Genomic DNA, 25,940 nt, shown 5'->3' on the forward strand with positions numbered 1-25,940 from the left:
TGCGATCTTGCCATCTCAACAGATCACCATCTTCACCAAAGTTACTCAATAGGAATTGTTTTATTCGATTGGCATAGTGTAGCAGTACAGAATCCTGCATAAAGCTTATTATAGATAAAGCACATCTTTGATTTAATGCGGACACGACATTCTGAAAGTGAATGAGAAATCCTCGTGTATCATGTTTTTTTATTGCAAGATCAATTTGGATAATTCTGTTGAATCTCTCGCATTTCTGAGCCCTCTACCGGTGACATTTTTAACTAAAATTTCTTTTGCTGCTTAAAAAAAAAAAAAAAAAAGACTTCCTTGCAAGTCCTTTCCTGAAAGCCGCACTTCGTTTTCATAATTTCTTTCTTTTTTTATGAATTTTTAAAAGTTTTAATGAAATTTGGCTCACCCTGTATATAACGTCAGAACAGAAATTGCAAAGCTCATAAACAGTACAGTCTAAACTTTATTTTAAAAAAAGAGATGGAGAGTTTGTACATAAAATAGATTTTTTTATATTCTGCATGAAGTATTATATCATATCAAAAGACAGATAAGCAAGTCTAAGACTGTAGCCTAAAAGAAACGGACCTTTAAAACTGATTCCAATTTGCATTCAAGCACAGAACAGTATAGTTAGAGACATGCATTAAATTTTACAAAGAACGTTTTCTATAATTTTGTAATTTGCAATCAACATTTTCCCAAACCAATGTCACTGAATTGCAAATAGGTTAACTGCTAAGTGTAAAAGAGAGAATGCTCCCCATTACTCAAAGACACTACATATACAATTTTAATGTTTTATCTAGGATTTGATCCATCATCCCATAACTACATTCACCAACCACCAAAAAATCTGGAATGGCAACTACCTTAATTAATTGCTTCCCATTTATCAGTTCCCCTCTCTTGGCAGATTTACATTTGATTAGCATTTAGTCTCATATTTTCAGTTTCATGACTGCAGCAAACACTCTCGATACAGTTTTGTAACAGTAAATTTGTAATTAATGTTCTTGTAACAGTTAATTATAAGTGCAAAATTTAAAACTTCGGAACAGCATATTAGTTTAGAGTAGGGTTTTGAACCTTTTTTTTTGGCCCGATGCACCCCTTTCACCATTGCTAGATCATTTCCACCCTCCTTTCAAAAATTTGAAAAAATATATATTTACATTTATCTATATTTAGATGATTTTTTAATACATTTTATAAATTAAACAATAAAAAAAAAGAGTAGAAATTGTTGATAAATATTAAATTTGAATAAAAGTAGTTTTTTTACATTCATAAAACTTAGTACTTAATAGCTAAATAGAAGGCTGGCTGCATTCCGCCTGAAGTTATGAAATCCTCCCAGTTTAGAGCAATAAACCATATTTTTATACATGTTATTAATTTATCTCTTTTATAAATTGAATGAAATAACAAATACATTAATTATAACAATGTACCAAGAAATGCAAAAAGTCATCTCGGTTGTTTAATGTCCTTAAAAATAAAGAAAGGAATTAGATGCAATTATTTAAAATAAAGCTTCAAAAGCTCTCTTTTTATTTACATAACTATACAAGATTAACACAAAAAGATTATATAAATAACTTTTTACAAATATATAATATACTATCAATATGACTGATAAATATACATTTTTATGTATAAATACAGAAGAATTTATTGGCTAGGGGAAAATGACATTAAATCTCCTTTGATCGATTTGCGACATTTTTGTATGCCTTTAGGAGCAGGTGTGTACAATAAGCTCACTTCAGATAATTCAGCGACTTGCGCAGACTTGAGAACAGGACTAGATGCAACAACATCTTGCAAAACTTCCCTAGCCTTTAAAAAATAAATAAAACAGAAATAAGCAATAATGTATGAATTTAAAAAGTGAAGGTTATGAAGAAAATGTGATTAAAGAGACCGAATAATTCTATACCCAGACACAGTATACAGCAGCAGAAACATCTTTATTAATAATAAAAATGCTACAAATATGCATAATTACCAGCTGAATTTGTTGCCAGTTAAATGAATTTTAAATTGCCGCATTTCTTCATGTATTTTTCCCTCTAGCATTTTACAACCACATTTTGAAAATTTTAAGAATATTTGCAGAATTTTCTCCTTTCTCAATTCATTCAGAAAACGAGCTCCCCTAAATTTTAAATTGAATTCATTTATGTACCAATTGTTTTTGTCTTTCTAATATAGACAAACCCTTGTAAACTATTTGTGAAGGTCTGGCCAGATCTTTCTCATCTAACTGTTGAACTTTATGCCAGCTAATACAATACAAGACCTGCCTAGTCACAGTGAAGCAAATATGAACTGACACTCAATCTATAATTTTACTGAATCAGCTGTACACTCACTTTCTCTAGTTATTTATGGATGATTTGAGGTCTAAAGAATAGCAGAGACAACAATAAAAACAGACGACTTTCAAGTTACAGGGAAGAAGAAATTAACATATCATATTAGATATCCTAATGTTAATACTTCTAATACATTCATATAGGAATGCAGATTCTTTCAAATAATATTGTGATAGTTACATGTAGTTTATAATGAATACTCTTTATTTTCTATGTTCTTACCATAACTATGTCTTTTGGAAATTAAATTATTCTCATAATTTTCCTCTTTCGATTTTCTGATGATAAAATTATGAAAAATAAGAAATGCAAGGAAATAAAGTATATCAGATATTTCATTAAAAATAAGTTTTGCCATTTCTAAATCATAAGCCCTTTGATAAGGAAAGCAATTTACAACTTAAAAGTATGCTATGTTGAATGGAAAGATTAACCATTCAGCAATTAATCAAGCAATTAATGATAACATCTAGTAATTCATCGATTATAATAGTATTATTAAAAACTATAACACATAAATAGGTAAATTAAAAAATTATCCCCAGTGCCGTTTCCACCAAATCTGTAAAAGTCATTTCTTTTAACAATACGCATTACAGTGGTTTTAAAATATTTTTAGAAAATAACAAAAGCAAATTTTTAGAGTTTTCTTCTAAGAGAATAATATGTTATTTTCCATATGTAACACCAACAGAATGGCATTTATGAAGAATTTTTTAACTTGAGGTTTCCATGCCTGAGGAACTGCATATAAATTGAACATTAATATAATCGATACCATTTATTACTTTAGTCATTACCGTTCAGTTTAATAGGATTGGAGAAATAACAGTAAGTGCTATAAAGTGACGAAACTCTGGGTATTATTTGGCGATATGGTGAGCAATCATACACATGGAAAATGACAGCTGAAGCTAACTATGTCTATTGTGCACAGAATGAAGTGGGGGGGGGAACCATAGTTTTAAGATTCTTTCTCATGCTTTGGATTCAACATTCTGGTTTCTATGAAAACTATAAACACAGAAGGCAGAAAACCTATAATCACAAAGTAAAACATTGAGATAAGAGTTTATACAGTTGTCTAAGTTACCCCATTGTGAATCACATATTTGAGAGCACAAATTTAAGATTTTATTGCTATCATCTGCTTCAGCGTATCTGCAGTAACTAAGACTGATTAATCTACTACCTGCAGTAATTGTTACTGCCACATGGGCTACATCTTTGACTATGGTAAATCTAAGCCTTGTCTTATCCTAGCTATTCTGAATGCATACCTATAAACCTTTATGAAATCAAACTAATTTAGGCTTTATAATTGTCTTATACTAATAAAATTAAATACATATGTGTTCTGCCAGAGAAGCCACCTACCATCCTCTACAGACAACAAACACTACAAACAAATCATTTTATACAATGCCAAGCATATACTATTATTATTGATAGAAGCAATTTTGAGCAATTATTAAAAACGTTATTGTAAAAAAGTATTTATCAATGAAAGTGCAGATAAATAATTTGTTTCTTTTCACATGTTATTTCTTGTGTTTCACTCTTGGTATGTCATTTGCACTGATACATTCCCACACAAAGAATGTTTATTGCAATGTGTGTTCTACCCCCTTTGAAATTGTAACCATCATTTTTGTTAGTCTCTATATATATTAGTTAAATCTGATATATATACACGCACAAAGATAAAAGATTTAAAATGTTGTATTTCATCAAGACTGCATCAAATGTAAAATATTTTATACATTTCATTATGATATACCGTATTTGACGGCATATAAGACGCACTTTTTTTCCTAAATTTGGTCTCAAAAAAGTTACCTGTGTCTTATACGTGAAAGATACAGGTTAACTTTCAATACTGAATGCTTTTTTTAGGCTGGATAACGGTCTAGACACATATAACTTTTTCTACATCTGCTATCATTATTTTGTGCATGCGTGAAATATCTGTCGCGAAAAAGCAATAAAGCTCGAAGCTGATGTCGACGTTCGAACAGGTTCGGCGGTCACATTATGTCTATGGAGCCTTTCCTTCTTTACATAGACTTTCTTTAACTCAGCCGACACACATATCGGTATCGGTGCTACTCTGTATAAACGTGTCGGTACCGGTGCTTAAAACTATTTGTTTAAAAAAAAAACCTGGAAATTATGACTACAGGAAACAAGAGATTAAGCTATACAATTCAGTATAAACTAGGAGTGCTAAACTACGCCGAAGTGCATGGAAACAGAGCAGCAGCAAGGCATTTCGGTCCACCACCTACCGAAAAAATTATACGTATTTGGCGACTGCAGGAAGATCAACTGAAGACTGCTAAAAAACAAAAACATAACCTTCGATGCCCAGCTCCATCTTGGTCTGAACTTGAAAATGCCGTAAAAATGTGGGTGATAGATAAGAGGAAATCTGGGATAAGTGTTTCAATTAAAATGATAATCATCGAGGCCAAAGGATTTGCAGAAAAACATGGGAATCAGAACTTTTCAGGGTCTGAGTGCTGGTGCTACAGCTTCATGAAAAGGCAAGGCTTATCAATACGCACAAAAACAACTATTGCACAGAAAATGCCAGCAAATTATGAAGAAAAAATACTAGCATTTCATAGGTTTGTTATAAATGCACGCAAGAAAACTTCTTTTAAGCTCAGTCAAATAAGAAATATGGATTAATTCTACTCACATTTGATGTACCATCCAACAAGACTGTGAGTATTAAAGGGCCTAAATCAATAACCATAAAAACCACAGGTCATGAAAAAAACCGATATACGGTAGTTCTAACATGTTGTGCTGATGGCACAAAACTACCCCCGTTTTTCATAAATCAAAAGAAAAACTCATCCGAAAGAAAAACTTACAGCAGGTGTAATTATTCATGTTCATCTGAAAAGCTGGATGGACGAAGCTGGAATGAAACTGTGGTTACGGAACATATAGGCGAGGCGACCTGGTGGACTCTTAAGAAAACCCTCTCTTTTGGTTTTGGATCAGTTTAGCATCTATAGAACTGAAACCATAAAGAATAAAGCGAGAGAATTAAAAAGCCAGATATCTGTCATTCCTGGTGGACTGACTAGCCAACTGCAACCTTTAGATATATCGGTGAATAAGGCATTTAAGGAAAAAGTGCGAGAACGATGGAACAAGAGGATAGGAGAGCCACATCACGCCCTCACACTCTCAGGTAGAATGAAGTGGCCCTCTATTTCACAAGTGTGCGAGTGGATAAAAAGATCTTGGGAGGACGTAAAGGCTGAAGTAATTGTTTTAAGTCCTTTAAGAAGTGCGGAATCAGTAATGCTCTTGACGGAACAGAAGACGATGCATTATTCGAAGAAGGTGATACTAGCGATGACAGAAACAGTAGTGATGACGATATTCTCGTTTTCGATGATGATAGTTTATGATGATAGTTATTTTTATGGTTTTGAAAGTGATTACAGTCTAATTTCATGATAAGCAACGTTTTCCTTGAATCTGTGTTTTTTGTTGTTTCTGCTTTATTTTGTGTTATGTTTGATTGCTTGCTGTTCATTCATTTATTCATTATTGAAATTTACATATCATGTTCAAAATAGCTTGCCGTTTGTTAATTTTCCTTAGTAAAACTAGGTTTCGTAATTGCATTCAATGGTTGTTTATTTGGCTTTTATGAAACGTGAGAACTAAAAGAAACCACATTTTAAGTTATTGTGGAACCGCGCTCTCGCGCAGACAATTCAAACTTTTTTTCCCTTGTGTGTGGCCTTCTAAATAAGGATGCGTCTTATATGCCATCAAATACAGTATTAGAATTTGCAATACTCAGAAAGAATGCAGAAGTCAAATGAAAATATTAAGAATAATGCAACAATCATAAATGTATACTTACCGAATCATTATTCAAATTTAACCTTCGAAACGGACCTGTTAGCTGTGTATGTGAAGATACATTGCTAATACTGTAATCTAAATAGAAAATCTATATTATAAAAAAAGCATTACAAGAATCACTTTGGGTAATATTCAGTCCTACATAAATTAAGACTAACTGCATTTCAGAAAAATATCATTAATCTTAACATTATAAAGAACACAGAACAACAAAAAAGACATACATTTCATTATTTCTGTTTATAAGAAATGCCTGTTAACCCCTTAACATACAAATAAAATACCATTTAATTTTGGACACTCATATGCAAGCTTAGAAATAGAATGTTCTATTTTGAAATTTACATTGTTATACAGTTAAAAGTCTTTAATTCGGACCTCAAAGCTACAAACTTTCTGCGCGTGCATGTTTAATGTATAATGGACGGTATAAGCTAAGCTAAAATTATCTAATTATCTATTTCAGTTAATGTCGCAGATTGCGTTGTTCCTTAATCTTCTAACTGGATCCGGCTTATTATTTTTTGCAGACTGTTAGAGCAATTTTATAAAAGTAAGCTTGAACTTTTGATTATGTCAAAAAGAACTGCCGATTATGGAACTGCCAAAATGGATGAAGGCATATCCCTAGTTTCTCTAACCATTCCGAAATCTGTTTATCAATTTCGCGCTGCTCTGCGGGGGGGGGGGGGGATGAACTGGAAGTTGATCTATGAGGACTCTCTTTATCTTCAGGGCAGATGTTTTTATTTTATTCAACTTATAATTCCTTACTAAATGTAGTATTTCATCTCGATGTACTCCATATTTGATATGATTTAAATCAAATTCCTCGTCATCTATAATAATAAAAGCAAGTGTAATGTGTCTGTCTGTCTGTCTGTCTGACCGAGCTCTCCAGCCAAATCTATCGCACGCAGGGACCTGGAATTTTTTATACGGAAGCACAAAGGGGCTGGCCACCAGACCTCGAAGCCCGATTTTCGATTTTTGAATTAGAAAAATTTTAAAAAAATTATTTATAATTAATTAATCACGGTTTTTTTGACTCACTGATATTATTATTTGTTTTCAAATAACGTTCGATTGTAACAATTGATTTCTTTATTCTAGCGTTAGTTTGCTGTTTTGACGATACATTAAATCGATTAATTACAATTCATTTCTTTTTTGTAGCTTATTATTTATAATTAATTAATCACGGTTTTTTTGACTCACTGATATTATTATTTGTTTTCAAATAACGTTCGATTGTAACAATTGATTTCTTTATTCTAGCGTTAGTTTGCTGTTTTGATGATACATTAAATCGATTAATTACAATTCATTTCTTTTTTGTAGCTTATTATTTATAATTAATTAATCACGGTTTTTTTGACTCGCTGATATTATTATTTGTTTTCAAATAACGTTCGATTGTAACAATTGATTTCTTTATTCTAGCGTTAGTTTGCTGTTTTGACGATACATTAAATCGATTAATTACAATTCATTTCTTTTTTGTAGCTTGTGGGGGGGGGGAAGAGAGAGAGACAGTCTACATGTCCTACACTACTATTCCTGCGCTATTCACTTATCTGCATTTTCTAAATGCACGGCAACGCCGGGCGGGTACAGCTAGTTAAAAATATCATGAATACACATCAAATAGTTTTCTGGTTGCAATTTTCTAATTTCGACTATGCGTAATGCGCGTTGAAAGAAATGTTTAATAAAGTAAACAAATAAATATTAAGCTTTTTTTTGTAAATTTTGATACCCTTTAGATCACAATTGCTCTTTATTTCACAAATTATGGTTTCATATTTTTAATTTTATAATTTCTGCATGCCATCTTACCAGATTTAAATTGATGATCTATAATTCGGAATTGCCGAAGTTCCGACGAGTCCGGATTAAAGACTTTTGACTGTATAACAATAATAACTATGCGGCTTTCGCCAAAGACAGTTCTTGACATCTCAGAGACGTCAAAGTCTACAATGGCACATGAAATCAATGATGTCTCATGGACATCATTGTATGTCAAGGGGTTAATACATTGACTGTCAACTGCCATAATACATGATTTAGCTGACAAGACTAAGATAACTTGTAAGCTGTTGGATTTATACTCTATTCTATTTTTATATTATAATGACAAATATACACACATATGACCCACTAATTTAGCAAAACAACAATTTAAAGTATGTACGATTACATATTACCTAACAGTTACAGCTATTACAAAAGTCTCTGTTACAAAGTAACTGAGACCTTTTGAAAAAAAATCTGATGTGTGCACCACATGATTTCCTTGGATGGAATTTTAAATTACACATATTTTTTGCTGCATTTCATTTAACCTTATTTCCTCGAATTTCATAAGAGATAGATTTCTCATTCAATTAATTCATTTCTCACTTTACAACAGGGCAAAAATACATAAAACCTCAAAATATCTTTATTCAAGATTGAAAACTATAGAAAAACATAAAACATCAGTTACAGTTAAAACAATTAAAAAACAATTCTTTCAATTAAAATTAGAATTTTTACACAAAAACAAGCAGTTTGTCCAGCGGGCAAGTAGGCAAATATTTCAGGGCAAAAAACTGAAAGTTTACTGTTGGTACCAGTTGGCAAAAATAGAAAAATGCAGAAACTGATTTAATTCACTATTCTGCCAAGTTTCAAATATAAACAAATATGGCTGCTATGGTAAACAAATTAGGCTTAGCCCCACTTAAACAACTTTTAAATTGTTGATGATTCTACAACTATTGCAAGAAGATAAACTAAAAGCATAAAAACCTTAACCGGAAGATAAGAACAGCATAATTCAATCATTTTTAAAGCAAAAAATGCGCAATTTACCAACTAATAAGAATAAAAAAAACTGAGCTCATGGAGCCAAATAACAGAGTGGGCATATACATATTTTATATACTTTTGGTGCGACCGACTGCAACAAAAAAGGGAGGTGCACAACTGCATGTTATAGCAGTCTCATACACAAAATTTCAACGTTCTGAAGCTACTCATTTTTGAGTTATGCAAGATACATATGTACAGACGTCATAAAAAAATCTCCTCTGAATCCTTTTTAAATCATTTCTGCAACCTGTTTTGGGAAAAGGAGTCCTTTATTCTATCTTTATGTACAGATGTCACACAAAAACATTGTTAAATTGTATATGATAGCAGTCAAAATGGATATTTTCATTGAAATATGATATCCAAAAATTTTCACAATTACATTACTTCGTACAAGGAAGTAAAAAGGGGGAGGGGAGAGAAAACATTATTTTTTAATGATTATTACATATTATATTTTTGATAATGATATAATTAAAATAATTAATACATAATTAAATATACAGTTAAAATAAATTAATCTTTGAAATGCAAATCCTGAAAATGGACATCACAATCAACATACAAATATCAAGACAAAGTGAACAAAATTATTTACTTAACCAAACAATACTTGTTAATTCAAAAATTGCAATGTAGAGCACTTCCACCTGATCCTATGTTATCTTTTGTGCCATTCATTAAAAGGAAAAAATACATATATAGCAGAATTTTGATTATTAAGTTTCTAAGGCATTTTTCTGTTCATGGAACAGCAATCACCATCGGTCATAAATGTTGGCATGAAGCAAACAGAAATGGAAATGACAACTCTTGATCACTTGTGACAGACACCATTATATTGAAGTCAAAATATAAGAAAAGAAGAAATATGGACGAGTTTATGATAGCAATATCAATATATAGCAATACCTCTTTACCAAAAAAAAAAAAAAAAACCTTAAAGGAGATTAGGATATACTGAATTATAATTCAGAATAGTTCACACATAGCTGAATGTTTTAATCAAGCCTGCATATCACCTACACCTTAAAGATAGAAATTTCAAGCACTGCATTGCTTTCTAGTTCAAGGCTGAGACAAAAGTAGTTATTCACTATCATTGCTATAAATAAGCCAATGACTGAATAGTACAGGATGTTAAAAAAAATGATAATAGGTATAATTTAAGTATTTGATTCAAAAAATAATAACCAAACTTTATTAAATTGAATTCAAAGAAGAAATTAGTAATTAAGGATTTGAATTTTAAAAAAATTTTACACAAGACCATAAAATTCAATATATACTTTATATATTTAAAAAAGCAAGACAAAACATAATTAAGAATAAAAATTTATATATAACAATTATAAAAAAATAAAACAAGGGTGGTTAGTATAATTTTGAATTTTTACACATCTTATCAAAGATTAGAGAGACATATGAAAGAGTAAGTAATAAATTAATTTTTTTTTCAACTTTCCACATAACAAACTTGGCAAATAAATTGAACTATCTCTGTCTGTAATTGTAATTACAGACTACAAACACGTAACAGATTCAGTAAAAAGACGTAATGTTTATAGTGGTCACGCAAGTCAAGATGGGCCCTGCATTCCAAAGTGCCTCCTAACAAAATCTGGATTAAAAGAAATTGTAAATATCATGTCAAAAGATAACAGGCCTCAAAAAGTTCATATGAAGGAGGATAAATCTATCAAAATGTTTACTAAAATTTTGTCACTGTGTAAATATTAAAATTTTGTACTTTGTAATAAAGAAAATGCATTACTGTATTTATTTGCTAAAATGTTATTAATCTATCAAAAATTTAACTTTTTTACTACTCAGGCATTTTATATAAAACGCAGAAAAAATATTTTCATGTGAACAAGGCCTAGAGAAAAAGACGCAGAATATGATAAATAATGTTAATATTTCAACCATGCAAATTATAACAATGTCAGTCCAGTAGAAGAAGAACGTCTGAACACTGAACAAATTCAAGGAGCTAGTATCAGTAATACAATTTAAAGTAAATTTTGAATATAAAAAACAGAATAACTTCATCCTCAATTTCCCATAGAAAATGCATAGAATTTCCTAATTTCCTACTTTGTTAGCAGTTTAGCACTAAGCATCAGTTTTGTATCAGCATTTCAACATAAAATCGTATATTTTTAATAATTTATAACATGGGACAGAAAACACACTCAAAAAGTGATATTTTTGAAAAGTAAATTCATTTTTTAGATTCTGCCTAAGGTAAATATTTTCAAAATCTTCACTCAGAATCAAAATTCCTGGAGATATTATTTAACACAGATAAAATAAAACACAGAAAATTTCCTGAATGTATACTTTGCTGCCCAATCGGTATAGTGGTTAGTGACACTGACTGCCATACTGATTGGCCTGGGTCCGAATCCTGGAGAATGCATGGATTTTTGTATGCATAGCATGGGGCACTTAAAATAGACAGCGAGCCAAGATGGTTCTAAAGAGGATTGTGACAGGCCCTCAGACTGCCGCCCAAGATGTTCTCTCTCTAAATTGAGACGAAAGCCTAACAGTTAGGCTTGGCAATACCTCAATCACCTGTGGCACTATAGAGGTATTAGCCTTCTACCTGTACCTGTATATATACCTCACAAAAAAGTTTACATATATCCTCTTAAAAATGAAAAATAATAAAAAAATGAAATTGGTTTAAAAGACTCCAAACAAATTTTGAACAAATTCAGAGCCTGTCTCACTTTTCAGTACAATTGTGCTAGATTGTTTAACAAATAATGCAGAAAAAACAAAAAATGAATTTAATACAGGTCCAAAATGAAATTCTGAAATGAATCCAAAATGAATGAAGAAAAAAATGTTTATATTTTGATTTAGAATGCAAAAAGTTCAAAATAATTATGAGCAAAGAGTTCAAGCTTATGCCAAGTTTTAAATTCAGATTATTAACTAGTTAAATGTTTTCAAGCTATTAAATTGGTATTTTGACATTACTTTTAACATCACATTTAATATGTTACCAAAATATCAACAGGCCTGACTAAGAATAAAACGTATTATATAAATGTCAAAGGGAAATAATAGTGCACAAGCATGAAATTTCACAAAAACATAAAATTATTTTGCTTTCTAAAAGCTAATAGAAAAAAATACTATTAAACATAAAGTAATCAAGAAGTTTGACTACATGCTCTCAGCCACTGTGGTACTGTCTGTATGTCACAAAAAGTACTGTCACCAGTGTGTCAAACAGAAGGTGTTTATAGGTACACTTATTTCAAGTAGGGGTTGAATCAGATGAAAGCTTTACTTTTAGCAAGTGATGGCTATGGAAAAGACAAAACAATGTTGTAACAGGTATTTTACTTTAGATAAAAGTCAAAAACCCTATATCATCGATTCTTCATGAAGTGCATCAAGATGGCAAACTTAATATTTTTTGAAGACCCCTATGAAAAATGGATTAGAGCTTATTTTTCTGGTAACAGACAGATGCAGACATTCTGTTGGGAAGTAAATTCAACTATTGTAGATGCATGCAAAATTTGAGTTATCTGGTTTTAAACTGAAAATTTTTGCAGTAACTGATTATTAACACTAACACAAGGCATGCATGTATATGTCAATAAATCTGTTACAATACCATGCTATGTTAAAATTTAATTTCTAATTGCTTAAATGTGATATAATTATTTTTATATTTCTTTATTAATAAATACAGGACATTAATTTGTTACATTAATTTTATTTAAACAGAGTAAGAAAAAATAACTTTTGAAGTGTTGACTTTAACAGATTAAAAATTACAGTTGAATATATGGTTTGGCATGAAAATGAATTTTCTCCCAAAGATTAAAAATTAGATCAGATTATTTGATTACAGCAAAGAACATAACGATTATCTGTGACTGTTAGAGGAAAGATGCCTTTAAGAAAGACTTACTAAGGACACCTAGCTAATATCCACATTACACATGAAATAATCTCGAAAATCACATGCAGTTAGCTTATTTGCCAGGATTTGAAGCTGGATTAAACTGAATTAAGAATTAGCTATAGATGGAGTTTATTGGTTTCAAGGTGTACCTAATTCTTGGGAGAAAAGCATACTTATTCACAAAAGGAAGAAGGAACAGGAGGTTAAGGACAGAAGGAAGAAAGATACAGAATGCTATAAAGTTGTCACATTTCAGCCATTCAAATTATAATACCAGTTTGGAAGAAGTATTAAGTCTGAACATACAACAAATTCAAAGCATCAGCAATACAGTTAGAATAAACTCTGAATAGAGAGAGAAGGGGGATCAGAGAAGAAAGGGGACCAGAGAAGAGGGGAGGATCATAAACATGATTAAGAACACGTTATATAAAATTTTCTAGACAGTTTTGGTCTTCAATCAGAGTGGTCTTCTTAGAGAAGAGGGGAGATCATAAACATGATTAAGAACACGTTAGTATAAAATTTTCTAGACAGTTTTGGTCTTCAATCAGAGTGGTCTTCTTAGAGAAGATAACTATCAGTATAGAAATTGTTGATCCATGCTATGAATTTAACTAAATGAAGGCCAGTAAAGAAAAATACTGAAATAGAAATGTAATAATGGATTATGGTGCCTTAAATCTTTTTTTTTTTCCCTAGCAATTCACTTAGAACTTTGCTTCTGAGTGGGATTTACTACACGATTTACTTTGTTTAAAAAATATTTGCAAACTATAAGACTTAAATTGTTTAAGCTTCATAATAAAGTTTTACGACATATTCGTTTATTATTTAGAGATCTTAATTTTATGTTCAGGTAAACAAGTCTATTGATTTCGGAAAATTTAATTCTTTACCAATCCATTACAACAATTTTATACCCTTAATTTCTCAGTTACAACAAAATTTACCATTTACAGATTTGACACAACTATGTATAATTTATTTATGCTATGCTTTAACCCTTAACTGCCACAGGCATATATATAAATGCACCTGGCTCAGCCGATGTGTTAACTGCCCCAGGAGTATATATACGCCCTTCCAAAATACTATCATTTGCTTTGCGCTGCTACCAGTAAAATTATTTGCAAAGCTTTGGAATGTAACACTACATGACCTTAACAGAGTATGTGAAGGAGGATACTACTATTCCAGAGAAGAGGGGGGAGGAATTGGAGAGAGATGTTCCTGAAACAGTGAAAGTAATGACTGTGTGGTTATTGCTGGTACTTCAAGTAAAACTTTTTTTTTTTTATTCTGTGTCTTTTGTTTACTGTTTGTAGTAGGTGCTTTACTTACAAATATGTTTGACAGTGATGACAGTGAAATAGATGATTACTTTCTGCCATCTTGAGGATTAGACACCTCAGAACATGGTATTACATCAGATGAAGAGGATTACAACTATTCTCTGAAAAATGCTTGATGTTGGGTACAACTTGGCATGTAAAACTTGCCTATGGCATCGAATCAATTCAGAAGAAATATATTTTTTTAGTATACTGATTTTACAAGGTATGACACTGAAACTTGATATTGCACTTTACTGGACTAAAAATAAATTGATCCAAACTCCATTTTTGGGGATCTTTTTATCCTTTTTAATTGTACATCTTTTTTATTACACAAACATCATTTTTATTATACTTTTACCATAAACATTAAATTTTGTATTTTCATTTTTTCTTTTATTATTATTATTATTTTTTTAAGTAAATAGTTTTTAGACAGCAAAACTTGCTCTTATTCCCCCCCAATACATTGCATAACTACACGTGCTTGTGTAAAAACAGTGGCCCTGGAAAGTAAATTTTGTACATTTTAAGTTATTACTTTACTATTTCACCAAGACATGGCACATACTATGTCTTTTTTCTTTCACAATTTTCAGTTGATAAAATTAACAAAGGAGAAAATACACAACTCCATGCAATATTCAAGACTATTTAAGAAAATATTATCCCTACCTACCTTCTTTGAAAATTTGTTTTTAATACCTTGTTATATAGTTACTTTATACAGGAAATTGCTTTAATCAGAAACATCAAATTTCATCAAAATTAAATGATGCAAGTTAGTCCTACTTCATTTATATATTATGAAATGAAACTCAAAAGTAAAACTAACCTTTTATAGGTGTACCTATAAGTGTGATGTTCTCATCACTGATCATAGAATCTATACTGTCAAATGGATTTGCTTCCAAATTTGAGAATGCAAGTTTATGACGAGGAGTAAAGTGGAAATTCTTAGAACTCTTCACATGAGATGTCCTTGGTGTAGATTTTAATACTGGCCTTGGATTACTTTCACAATCTTCAGGTACATTTTGGAATTTTTTACTTTCTTCAAATGTATAGGAATCAACTTTTTCAGCTCCTAAAATTATAAGAACTTGTGACACTATCAAAAATAATTGTAAAAAATATTTGAATGTGAATATTAATACTCAGTTTATATCCAAATAATAGATGAAATATAATTAAAGAAGATATCTTTAATGCATAATAAAAAAATGAATCATGATCTGAGTCAGTTTCATTTGGTTTCTTCTAGCCCACTTTCAGAAAAATGCAAAAATTAATTTAACATTAGAAAAATACAAGATATCCCCTAATTATTTACTAGATAACAATCAAAATTCATTAATTTAAGAAGTAACTTCTCACAGAAAGCATTAGGCCATCACATTAACCCTCACGCTGTGTATTTTTTTATTAAAATAGATTTAAACATTAAGTACTTTTTATTACATATTTCAAATCTACATACATTTTAGATTTAAAATATATACAAATTTTTGTAAAAGAGTTTTTTCAAAATATAAAATTAGATCACACAAAATGTTTGTCAGAAAACTGAAATTTAAGAATAATCGTATAAAAGCAAAATTTTGAAAATCAATGTTGGTTTAATTATGCTTTATTTTGTGAAATACAAAAGTAAAACCTAGATCCTAGCTTGCAATGTTTGCAATTTGAGTTTCTTTGTAAATTTTTTTGGGCCAGTTTCAGTTTTTATTTTTTTATTGTTATTCTTTTTAATTTTTTTTTAAAGCAACAAAACAGCACACTATCTACGAGGCTCTTTTTTTATGGGATTTGGGAGTATTGAAATATCTAACAGTTAGTCTCACAGTATTGAGAGTTGAACTACAGACACCTTTGAGCTTTGAAAAGGGTATGCAAAATGGTGCAAAACATGCTTGTATATTTCGCAGAAATATGAACAACTAACGCCACCTGTCAAACCAGATCTGAATAAACAATTAAACACCACAGAAAAATCAAAATGAAACCATGAATGGGAAAAAAGCAGGTTGCACAGTGAAATAGATGAGGGAAATGGATCTCCACAGAAATCAAGGGGTTGCACAAATTTTGCTACTTCTATGTTGCTGGTGGAAATCGGGGGATATGCAGCAAGAGTGTTAAATGATTCAAAAGCTTCTCCTTTTTAATAAATTTTTACATGAGACAGTGTTTGATCAACAGAGGTATCACCCAGAATCCATGTCCATAAACAATCCATTGTCCATAAACAATTCATTTATGGACATGTGCAAGTAGCTTTTTCAGAAATGAAAAAAAAAATTCCTTCAAACAATTACTTTAATGCACTTTAAACATACCTTACAGCCAACAATGTTCAAGCATGATTCTCCAATCAAATAAAATTAACAGATTCTTATGAGAACGTAAAGAAGTTATAGACTTGGTGGAATTTAACTGCTGGTTTAAGGTATCAATAAACTAAAACTTGGTTACTTAAGATGCCCACCTAGAGAATGAAGCTATCAATGCCAGCTTTGCACTCTGCATCATACATATAGCTATATGGATAATGTAAAGCTAGTGATGGTAGCTTTGTAATTTGCATGGTTTATACTATCTACCCAAAGTACCCATGTAAAGTTTATTATTAAAAAAAAAAACAATATGTATTGAAAATTAAATCGATGAATTTAATGGTAATGCAATAAAAACAACTTTTTCTAAAATATATTTTGCAATAAAGATTTTTATGCAACGACTAGTTTTAAATACCCTACTATAACTACCACAAAATTAATTGTACAAGAAATTATGCAGCAGATGATTTTTCTAATTTAAATACACTTTTAAGTATTTTTAATGATTCAAAATATTTAAAAATACATTACATAATTGGAGCACAGACAAGATTATATACAGCAAAAAGAAAAAAAATGTATCAGAGTTTGATAAATATACCTTTTATTTCAGCTTGAAAGCTACAAGTTTCAAGAGATAAATTTTTATCCTCTTCCAACCTTGTATCATTACAAGAATTAACAATACTTTTGGCTTCTGTACTTATTTGCAGTGGATTTATTGGAGTAGACCTGAAATAAGTAAGCATAACTAAGCAATTAAAGTAAATAATTTTAAACTTTGAATTAGAGACTAATTTCATACTGATATTTTATTTACAATCATTATATTGACATAATTTTCTATGTAAGTAAAATGAGTTACAAATATTGGATACAAATTTTAGAAAATGAAAATGTTTAATTAATTCATATACTGTAACTAGCATAACAGTTGAGATAAAAGTTTTGCAGCTTAAACAGATAAAACGTTCATTTTAAAATTAGGCAAAATTCTAACCTGTATTATTAATTTTATAGAAAAGCTATACATATAAAAAATAACAGCTTTCTAAAGTTCTTTAGAAAAAAGGAGGGAAAGAAAAGAAAAGTAAGGGGGGAAAAGGTATTTACTATTATTTACATATTACCTTTACCTAATCTGAAATTTAAAGCCTTTTCTCCTATATATCATGCAGAAGATATGAATTAGATATGAACTAGAATAAGTACTTAGCAAAATTGGGCCCTCCCCAGCCATGGGTTTGCAATAATAATAAATTAGGATCTCCTTTCTTATTTAATGTAATTTTGGTACTGATAAAATATTTCAATTAAAATTTATGATATTAAAAAAAATCATTTTGTTAGAAATAAAAGCAGTAAAATGCAAGTTTCATTCTTTCATTCATCTAAAATAATTTCTTGCTCAATATCAGCTCAGCAATAAACAAGCAAAAGGTTAAATTTGGAACAAACTAAATGGACACGTAGCAAATTCTTGATTAGTATGCAAATAGGTTATTGAGTAGTGTAGCAAATTCTTGATTAGTATGAAAATAGGTTATTGAGTAGTGTAGCAAATTCTTGTTTAGAATGCAAATAGGTTATTGAGTAGTGTAGCAAATTCTTGATTCTTTCTTGAGGATAATTAGTGCAGTATTTTATCTTAAGAATGGCTTGAATTATATAAAAGATTAAAGCATGGAGAACGTAATGGTAATAAGATATTCTTATAAACTCCTTTTTTTTTTTCTCTCTTTTGTTCAGCTAAACGTAATTTAAGATGTAAATATGCTATATAAAAATAATACATGAAGCTGCAATTAATAGGAAATACTCATTACAAGATAACTATGGTATTTCACATAAGCCTTTCTTTTTAAATAAAAAATTTTTTTTAAAAAAACTCAAGTTCAAGCTTACGTTCGTCTGTCAAGCCTTTTTTCATCCAACATGACAAATGGTTGTTTCTTTTTAAAGCAATAAAAAGATAACCCTTTCGGTGGCTCAAACAAGAAATTCTGGGGAGCAAAAGAATCATCAGGAGATCTAACTTCAGTACGAATAGAAACATGTTTAAAGCTCTGAGTAAGTTTCTTATTGGGGACAACTTTTAAAGAAGCCTTCTTGAGTTTTTCACTGATATTTTTGGATCCAGTATCTAGAATACAGAAAACAAATTAGCATAAAGTTTTAAAGCCTTTCTTTCTCTCTCTCTCTCAGAAAAAAAAAAAAAAAAAAAAAAGGAAGTAAGTTTGAAGAAATAAATAAGCCTAAATAGATTGTAATATCAATGAACATTTTTAATGACAGAGATTAACTTAAACATAGTTGCGTACAGCAGAGAAAAAAGGGGAAAGAAGTAAGAATGGTATACATATACATACATACGTAATAAACAGTTATGTCATCATTCATCACCGCGCGGATAAACGCGAACGGCGCATGCGTCAGGAGAAGCTCTCTTAAGCTAAACGTCGTATTATAATTTATGATACAACAATCCCCCTTTCGACGTTTGGCGGCTGAAAAAAAAATAAACATTAATCATTTATAGTTATTCCAATTAATTTACAACACTTAGAATATTTCGAAGCAGTCAATGTTTTTGTCAGTACATCAGCAGGCATTTTCTCTGTTGGCACATATTTAACGTCTATTTCATTTCTTTCATAAATTTCACGAATGAAATGATGTCTAATATCTATGTGTTTAGTGCATGAGTGATAAACAGCATTTTTCATAAGCTTCTGTGCACCTTGATTATCACAATATATAATGGTTGGATAATCAGCAGTAAAATTTAATTCTTTAAGAAAACGACGTAAATAAACTGCTTCTTTGGCACTTTCTGAAAGACTGATGTACTCTGCTTCAGTACTTGATAATGCAACAGTTTGTTGCTTTCGTGATTCCCATGTTATCGGATTTCCAGCTAGCTTGAATAGGTAACCTGTATACGATTTTCTAGTATTAACATCAGACGCCCAGTCGGCATCGGTATATCCAATAAGTGCTTTTCCAGTCTTTCGAAATTTTAAACAATAATTTTTAGTTCCTTTTAAGTATCGAAGAACGCGCTTTGCAGCCAACCAGTATAATTTTCCAGGATTGTTATTAAATTGGCTCAGGTAACTGACGGCATATGTAATATCCGGCCTAGTAAACACAGAAAGATACATAAGCGAACCAATTAGACGGCGATAAGGTATATTGTTCACTTCTTCCTTTTCGGTTTCAGAAGGACACATTTCTTTACTTAATTTTACACTAGGATCTAAAGGAGTTGCTACTGGTTTTGCATCTTGCATATTAAACCTTCGTAGAATATTATCAACATATTTCTGCTGAGATAAACTAATAGAATTATTATTTACATCTTGATTAAATTCTATTCCAAGACAATAATGAAGTTTGCCTAAATCTTTAACATGAAATTCTTTAGAAAGATAACCTTTAAGTTCAGCATATAAATCACAGCTATTTGTTGCTATTATTAAGTCATCAACATATAAAATTAGAATTAACTCACCTTGAGATGTTTTCATCCTATATACACACTTATCTGATTGTAATGGTTGTAATCCAAAGTTTTTGAGTTTTTTGTCTAATTTTTCATACCACTGTCTTCCACTTTGTTTCAAACCATAAAGAGACTTTTGCAAAGCATAAACATAATCAGGATTATTTTGGTCTTCAAAACCTTTAGCTTGTTCCATGAAAATTTCTTCTTTTAAATCTCCGTTAACATAAGCCATAACAAAATCTAGTTGATGTAACATAAGGTCTTGTTCAGCACTGTATGCAATCACAGTTCTTATAGAGCTTGCTCTGGCTACTGGAGCAAATGTTTCATTAAAATCAATTCCAGGTTCCTGTGCAAATCCTCTAGCAACCAATCGAGCTTTTCTCTTTTGAACTGTTCCATCTGCATTATATTTCATTCTAAGAACCCAGCGACATCCTATTACCTTTTTGTTGTGTGGTCGCTTTACTAATTTCCATGCACCATTTTTAACAAGTGCTTCATACTCACTTGGCATAGCCTTATTCCATTCTTCAGCATAACTTCCATTTAATGCTTCTTCTAATGTCGGATTTGTATCTTCTTCAGCAATTTGTGCTTCTTCCTTTTCTATGTTTATACTGTGGTACTCCTTTTTTGGTCTTCCTGGCTTCCCAGTCTTGACTTTCTTTGGACGACCTGCCCCCCCTTTTAATCTGCATTTCAGGTAGTGCTTCGGAATCAGAATCTTCATTATCAGATGATTCAGCAGATGCTTCTGCCATATTTGAGGGGTCTTCCGTTATTTCATCAGCCGATAATTGATTTACATTCAGAGGTTCTTCCTTCTTTTTATCAGGAATATTTTCGAGAAATAAAACTTCTAAATCTTTATCATAATTAGTACAGTTTTCAAATTCATCAATGAATCTAACATCTCGGCTTATAACGATTTTTCTGGAAATTTTATTCCACAGCCTGTATGCTTTCGATTCATTTGAGTATCCTACAAATATATGTTCTTCTGATCGAGGATCGAATTTCCCTTTAGACCTTTTATTAAGTACAAAACATTTCTGTCCGAATACTTTGAAGTGAGATACAGTTGGCTTGATGCCAAAAAATAATTCATAAGGTGTTTTGTTTACTCCCAGGCTTCGATTTGGGCAACAATTACGAATATAAACAGCACAGTTCAAGGCTTCAGCCCAAAAGGATTGGGGAAGATTACTTTGTAGTAACAAACATCTGGCCATTTCAGTTAAAGTGCGGTTCATGCGTTCAGCTCTCGAATTCTGTTGAGGAGTCATTGGTGCAGAGAATTCTCGTTTAATCCCGCATTCTTGAATATATTTATTAAATTCTTCTCCGAGATATTCGAGACCATTATCAGTCCGAAGGATTTTTATTTTCTTTCCTAGACGATTTTCGACCGCAGCTTTGTATTTAATGAATGCATTTTTCACTTCATCTTTAGTTTTAAGAAAACTGACTTCGACATAACGCGATTTGTCGTCTATGAAAGTAACAAAATAACGCGAACCAGCATGGGATAGGACTCTCATAGGTCCACACAAATCTGAGTGAATCAAGTTCAGTAATTCATTACTTTGAAATTTTGATTCTTTTTGAAAAGGTTGCACAGTTTGTTTACCTCGGATACAGACTTTGCAGTCTTTTAGAGATTCCGTGTTATTAAAATTTAAATTTCTAACCATGTTATCAGACTTAAGTCTTTTCAAATCAGACTCATTTAAATGACCTAATTTAAGATGCCACTTTACAAAATCACTTACCTGTGCTATTGCAGCTGTTTCAGTGCTTGGATGTATATAATAAAGATCACCATGACGAATAGCCTGCACTAGTATAGATCCATTTGGTTCTATTATTCTAGCATGTCGTTCTGTAAAAATCACTGAACGATTATTTGCAGTAGCTTTAGATGCTGACAGCAAATTACATTTTAATTCCGGAACACATAACACATTTTTGAGCGTAAGTTTAATTGTCTTATTTCCGTTAGGTACTGTTATAAGGACAGTTCCAATTCCTGTAATTTTTGCTGTTTTGTTAACTGCTAACTTTATGGTTGAATTCGTTCGAGGGTGAAATTCTGAAAATAACCTTCTGTCATTGCACATGTGAGATGTACAGCCACTATCTAAGCACCATGAGGAGATCTTCTGATAAACATTGTTTACTGCTAAACTAATCTGCTCTTCATAATTAGAAGCCATCATAGAACCTTGATTTCCCCTATTTGATTGTGCATATTTTCTATCAGCTATTTTCTTTCTGCATTCAGATGCCTTGTGCCCAATTTTCGAGCAGTAATTACACTTCAAGTTTCGAAAATTTCTTTCAGCAGGAAAATTTTTGTTTGAATTTACCTTCCATTTTTCCTTTTTCTTCTGTTCTTGATTTCTTCTTTTATAATCAGTATAGTATGCATTCTGTGAATCTTGAGATGATTTCCTTTTTCTTGCTTCCCATTCTTCTAACATTTTGATTTTCAAAGATTCGGGACTAGGTAACTGATCTCTTGATTCGATGGCGCATCTAAAATTTTCAAAATTTTCTGGAATACTGTAGAGCAAAAGAATCGATAATAAATCATCAGCTATGTCAATTTCCATTTGTTTAAGCTTATCAACTATTTCGAAGAAATTATTCAAATGTTCAGACATCGTTTCGCTTTCCGCCATTTTTCTAAATAAAAGCTGTTTTAATAATGTAGCCTTCTTCGCAGGTCCTTTCGATTCATATACGGCTTTGAGTTTATTCCACACAGCATTTGATGTCACACAATGCTTTATATGACACAGTTCACTAGGATTAATAGCAAGAATTATATCTGCGCGAGCTTTTTGATCAGCTTGGAGCCATTTCTTTTCGTCTTCGGTTCCTTCAGCAGGTTTTAGCACTTTACCGGTTACATAATCCCAATGGTCGTTCTTAATCAATACTGCTTCTATTTGTAATTTCCAACTGTCAAAATTATCTTTTCCGAGCTTTTCTATAGTAGTCAAATGCGACATAATGTAATACAGTCTCTCACAGCCAAATAAAAACAAGATTGAGCGCTATAAAAATAGGCTTAACTGAACGCTGATCAGTTCTTACCGTTGATTAGACGTAACAGTTCTTGCACTGAATTAGGCTTAAGAGTTCAATGCTCAAAAACTTCAAAATGTTCATTTTAAAATAGGTATTTTGCTAATTAGGCACAGTTGAAACGTTCCTGGGCCCATAACCATTGAAGAAATAAATAAGCCTAAATAGATTGTAATATCAATGAACATTTTTAATGACAGAGATTAACTTAAACATAGTTACGTACAGCACAGAAAAAAGGGGGAAGAAGTAAGAATGGTATACATATACATACATACGTAATAAACAGTTACGTCATCATTCATCACCGCGCGGATAAACGCGAACGGCGCATGCGTCAGGAGAAGCTCTCTTAAGCTAAACGTCGTATTATAATTTATGATACAACAATCCCCCTTTCGACGTTTGGCGGCTGAAAAAAAAATAAACATTAATCATTTATAGTTATTCCAATTAATTTACAACACTTAGAATATTTCGAAGCAGTCAATGTTTTTGTCAGTACATCAGCAGGCATTTTCTCTGTTGGCACATATTTAACGTCTATTTCATTTCTTTCATAAATTTCACGAATGAAATGATGTCTAATATCTATGTGTTTAGTGCGTGAGTGATAAACAGCATTTTTCATAAGCTTCTGTGCACCTTGATTATCACAATATATAATGGTTGGATAATCAGCAGTAAAATTTAATTCTTTAAGAAAACGACGTAAATAAACTGCTTCTTTGGCACTTTCTGAAAGACTGATGTACTCTGCTTCAGTACTTGATAATGCAACAGTTTGTTGCTTTCGTGATTCCCATGTTATCGGATTTCCAGCTAGCTTGAATAGGTAACCTGTATACGATTTTCTAGTATTAACATCAGACGCCCAGTCGGCATCGGTATATCCAATAAGTGCTTTTCCAGTCTTTCGAAATTTTAAACAATAATTTTTAGTTCCTTTTAAGTATCGAAGAACGCGCTTTGCAGCCAACCAGTATAATTTTCCAGGATTGTTATTAAATTGGCTCAGGTAACTGACGGCATATGTAATATCCGGCCTAGTAAACACAGAAAGATACATAAGCGAACCAATTAGACGGCGATAAGGTATATTGTTCACTTCTTCCTTTTCGGTTTCAGAAGGACACATTTCTTTACTTAATTTTACACTAGGATCTAAAGGAGTTGCTACTGGTTTTGCATCTTGCATATTAAACCTTCGTAGAATATTATCAACATATTTCTGCTGAGATAAACTAATAGAATTATTATTTACATCTTGATTAAATTCTATTCCAAGACAATAATGAAGTTTGCCTAAATCTTTAACATGAAATTCTTTAGAAAGATAACCTTTAAGTTCAGCATATAAATCACAGCTATTTGTTGCTATTATTAAGTCATCAACATATAAAATTAGAATTAACTCACCTTGAGATGTTTTCATCCTGTATACACACTTATCTGATTGTAATGGTTGTAATCCAAAGTTTTTGAGTTTTTTGTCTAATTTTTCATACCACTGTCTTCCACTTTGTTTCAAACCATAAAGAGACTTTTGCAAAGCATAAACATAATCAGGATTATTTTGGTCTTCAAAACCTTTAGCTTGTTCCATGAAAATTTCTTCTTTTAAATCTCCGTTAACATAAGCCATAACAAAATCTAGTTGATGTAACATAAGGTCTTGTTCAGCACTGTATGCAATCACAGTTCTTATAGAGCTTGCTCTGGCTACTGGAGCAAATGTTTCATTAAAATCAATTCCAGGTTCCTGTGCAAATCCTCTAGCAACCAATCGAGCTTTTCTCTTTTGAACTGTTCCATCTGCATTATATTTCATTCTAAGAACCCAGCGACATCCTATTACCTTTTTGTTGTGTGGTCGCTTTACTAATTTCCATGCACCATTTTTAACAAGTGCTTCATACTCACTTGGCATAGCCTTATTCCATTCTTCAGCATAACTTCCATTTAATGCTTCTTCTAATGTCGGATTTGTATCTTCTTCAGCAATTTGTGCTTCTTCCTTTTCTATGTTTATACTGTGGTACTCCTTTTTTGGTCTTCCTGGCTTCCCAGTCTTGACTTTCTTTGGACGACCTGCCCCCCCCTTTTAATCTGCATTTCAGGTAGTGCTTCGGAATCAGAATCTTCATTATCAGATGATTCAGCAGATGCTTCTGCCATATTTGAGGGGTCTTCCGTTATTTCATCAGCCGATAATTGATTTACATTCAGAGGTTCTTCCTTCTTTTTATCAGGAATATTTTCGAGAAATAAAACTTCTAAATCTTTATCATAATTAGTACAGTTTTCAAATTCATCAATGAATCTAACATCTCGGCTTATAACGATTTTTCTGGAAATTTTATTCCACAGCCTGTATGCTTTCGATTCATTTGAGTATCCTACAAATATATGTTCTTCTGATCGAGGATCGAATTTCCCTTTAGACCTTTTATTAAGTACAAAACATTTCTGTCCGAATACTTTGAAGTGAGATACAGTTGGCTTGATGCCAAAAAATAATTCATAAGGTGTTTTGTTTACTCCCAGGCTTCGATTTGGGCAACAATTACGAATATAAACAGCACAGTTCAAGGC

General features: G+C 31.4%; 1 protein-coding gene across 3 annotated transcripts in view; it reads right to left on the reverse strand.

Moving 5' to 3' along the window:
- Positions 1-1,515: 1,515 nt before the first annotated feature.
- Positions 1,516-25,940, reverse strand: part of LOC118192194 (uncharacterized) — a 51,572-nt gene continuing 27,147 nt past the window's right edge. For 2 of the 3 annotated variants that reach the window (XM_085827186.1, XM_035363097.2), the window contains 5 exons: positions 18,647-18,884; positions 17,343-17,473; positions 15,238-15,489; positions 6,271-6,347; positions 1,516-1,836 (listed from right to left, as the gene is read on the reverse strand). In XM_085827186.1, the coding sequence (XP_085683312.1) occupies positions 1,669-1,836; positions 6,271-6,347; positions 15,238-15,489; positions 17,343-17,473; positions 18,647-18,884 (866 nt within the window). In that variant the 3' untranslated portion in view covers positions 1,516-1,668. Of the gene's footprint in view, positions 1,837-6,270; positions 6,361-15,237; positions 15,490-17,342; positions 17,474-18,646; positions 18,885-25,940 lie in introns of all 3 variants that reach the window. The other variant, XR_015044128.1, reaches the window with a different exon arrangement.

This window comes from Stegodyphus dumicola, chromosome 11 (assembly GCF_044657685.1).
Source record: "Stegodyphus dumicola isolate Sdum_Otavi_A_Nest chromosome 11, ASM4465768v1".
NCBI lineage: Eukaryota > Metazoa > Arthropoda > Arachnida > Araneae > Eresidae > Stegodyphus > Stegodyphus dumicola.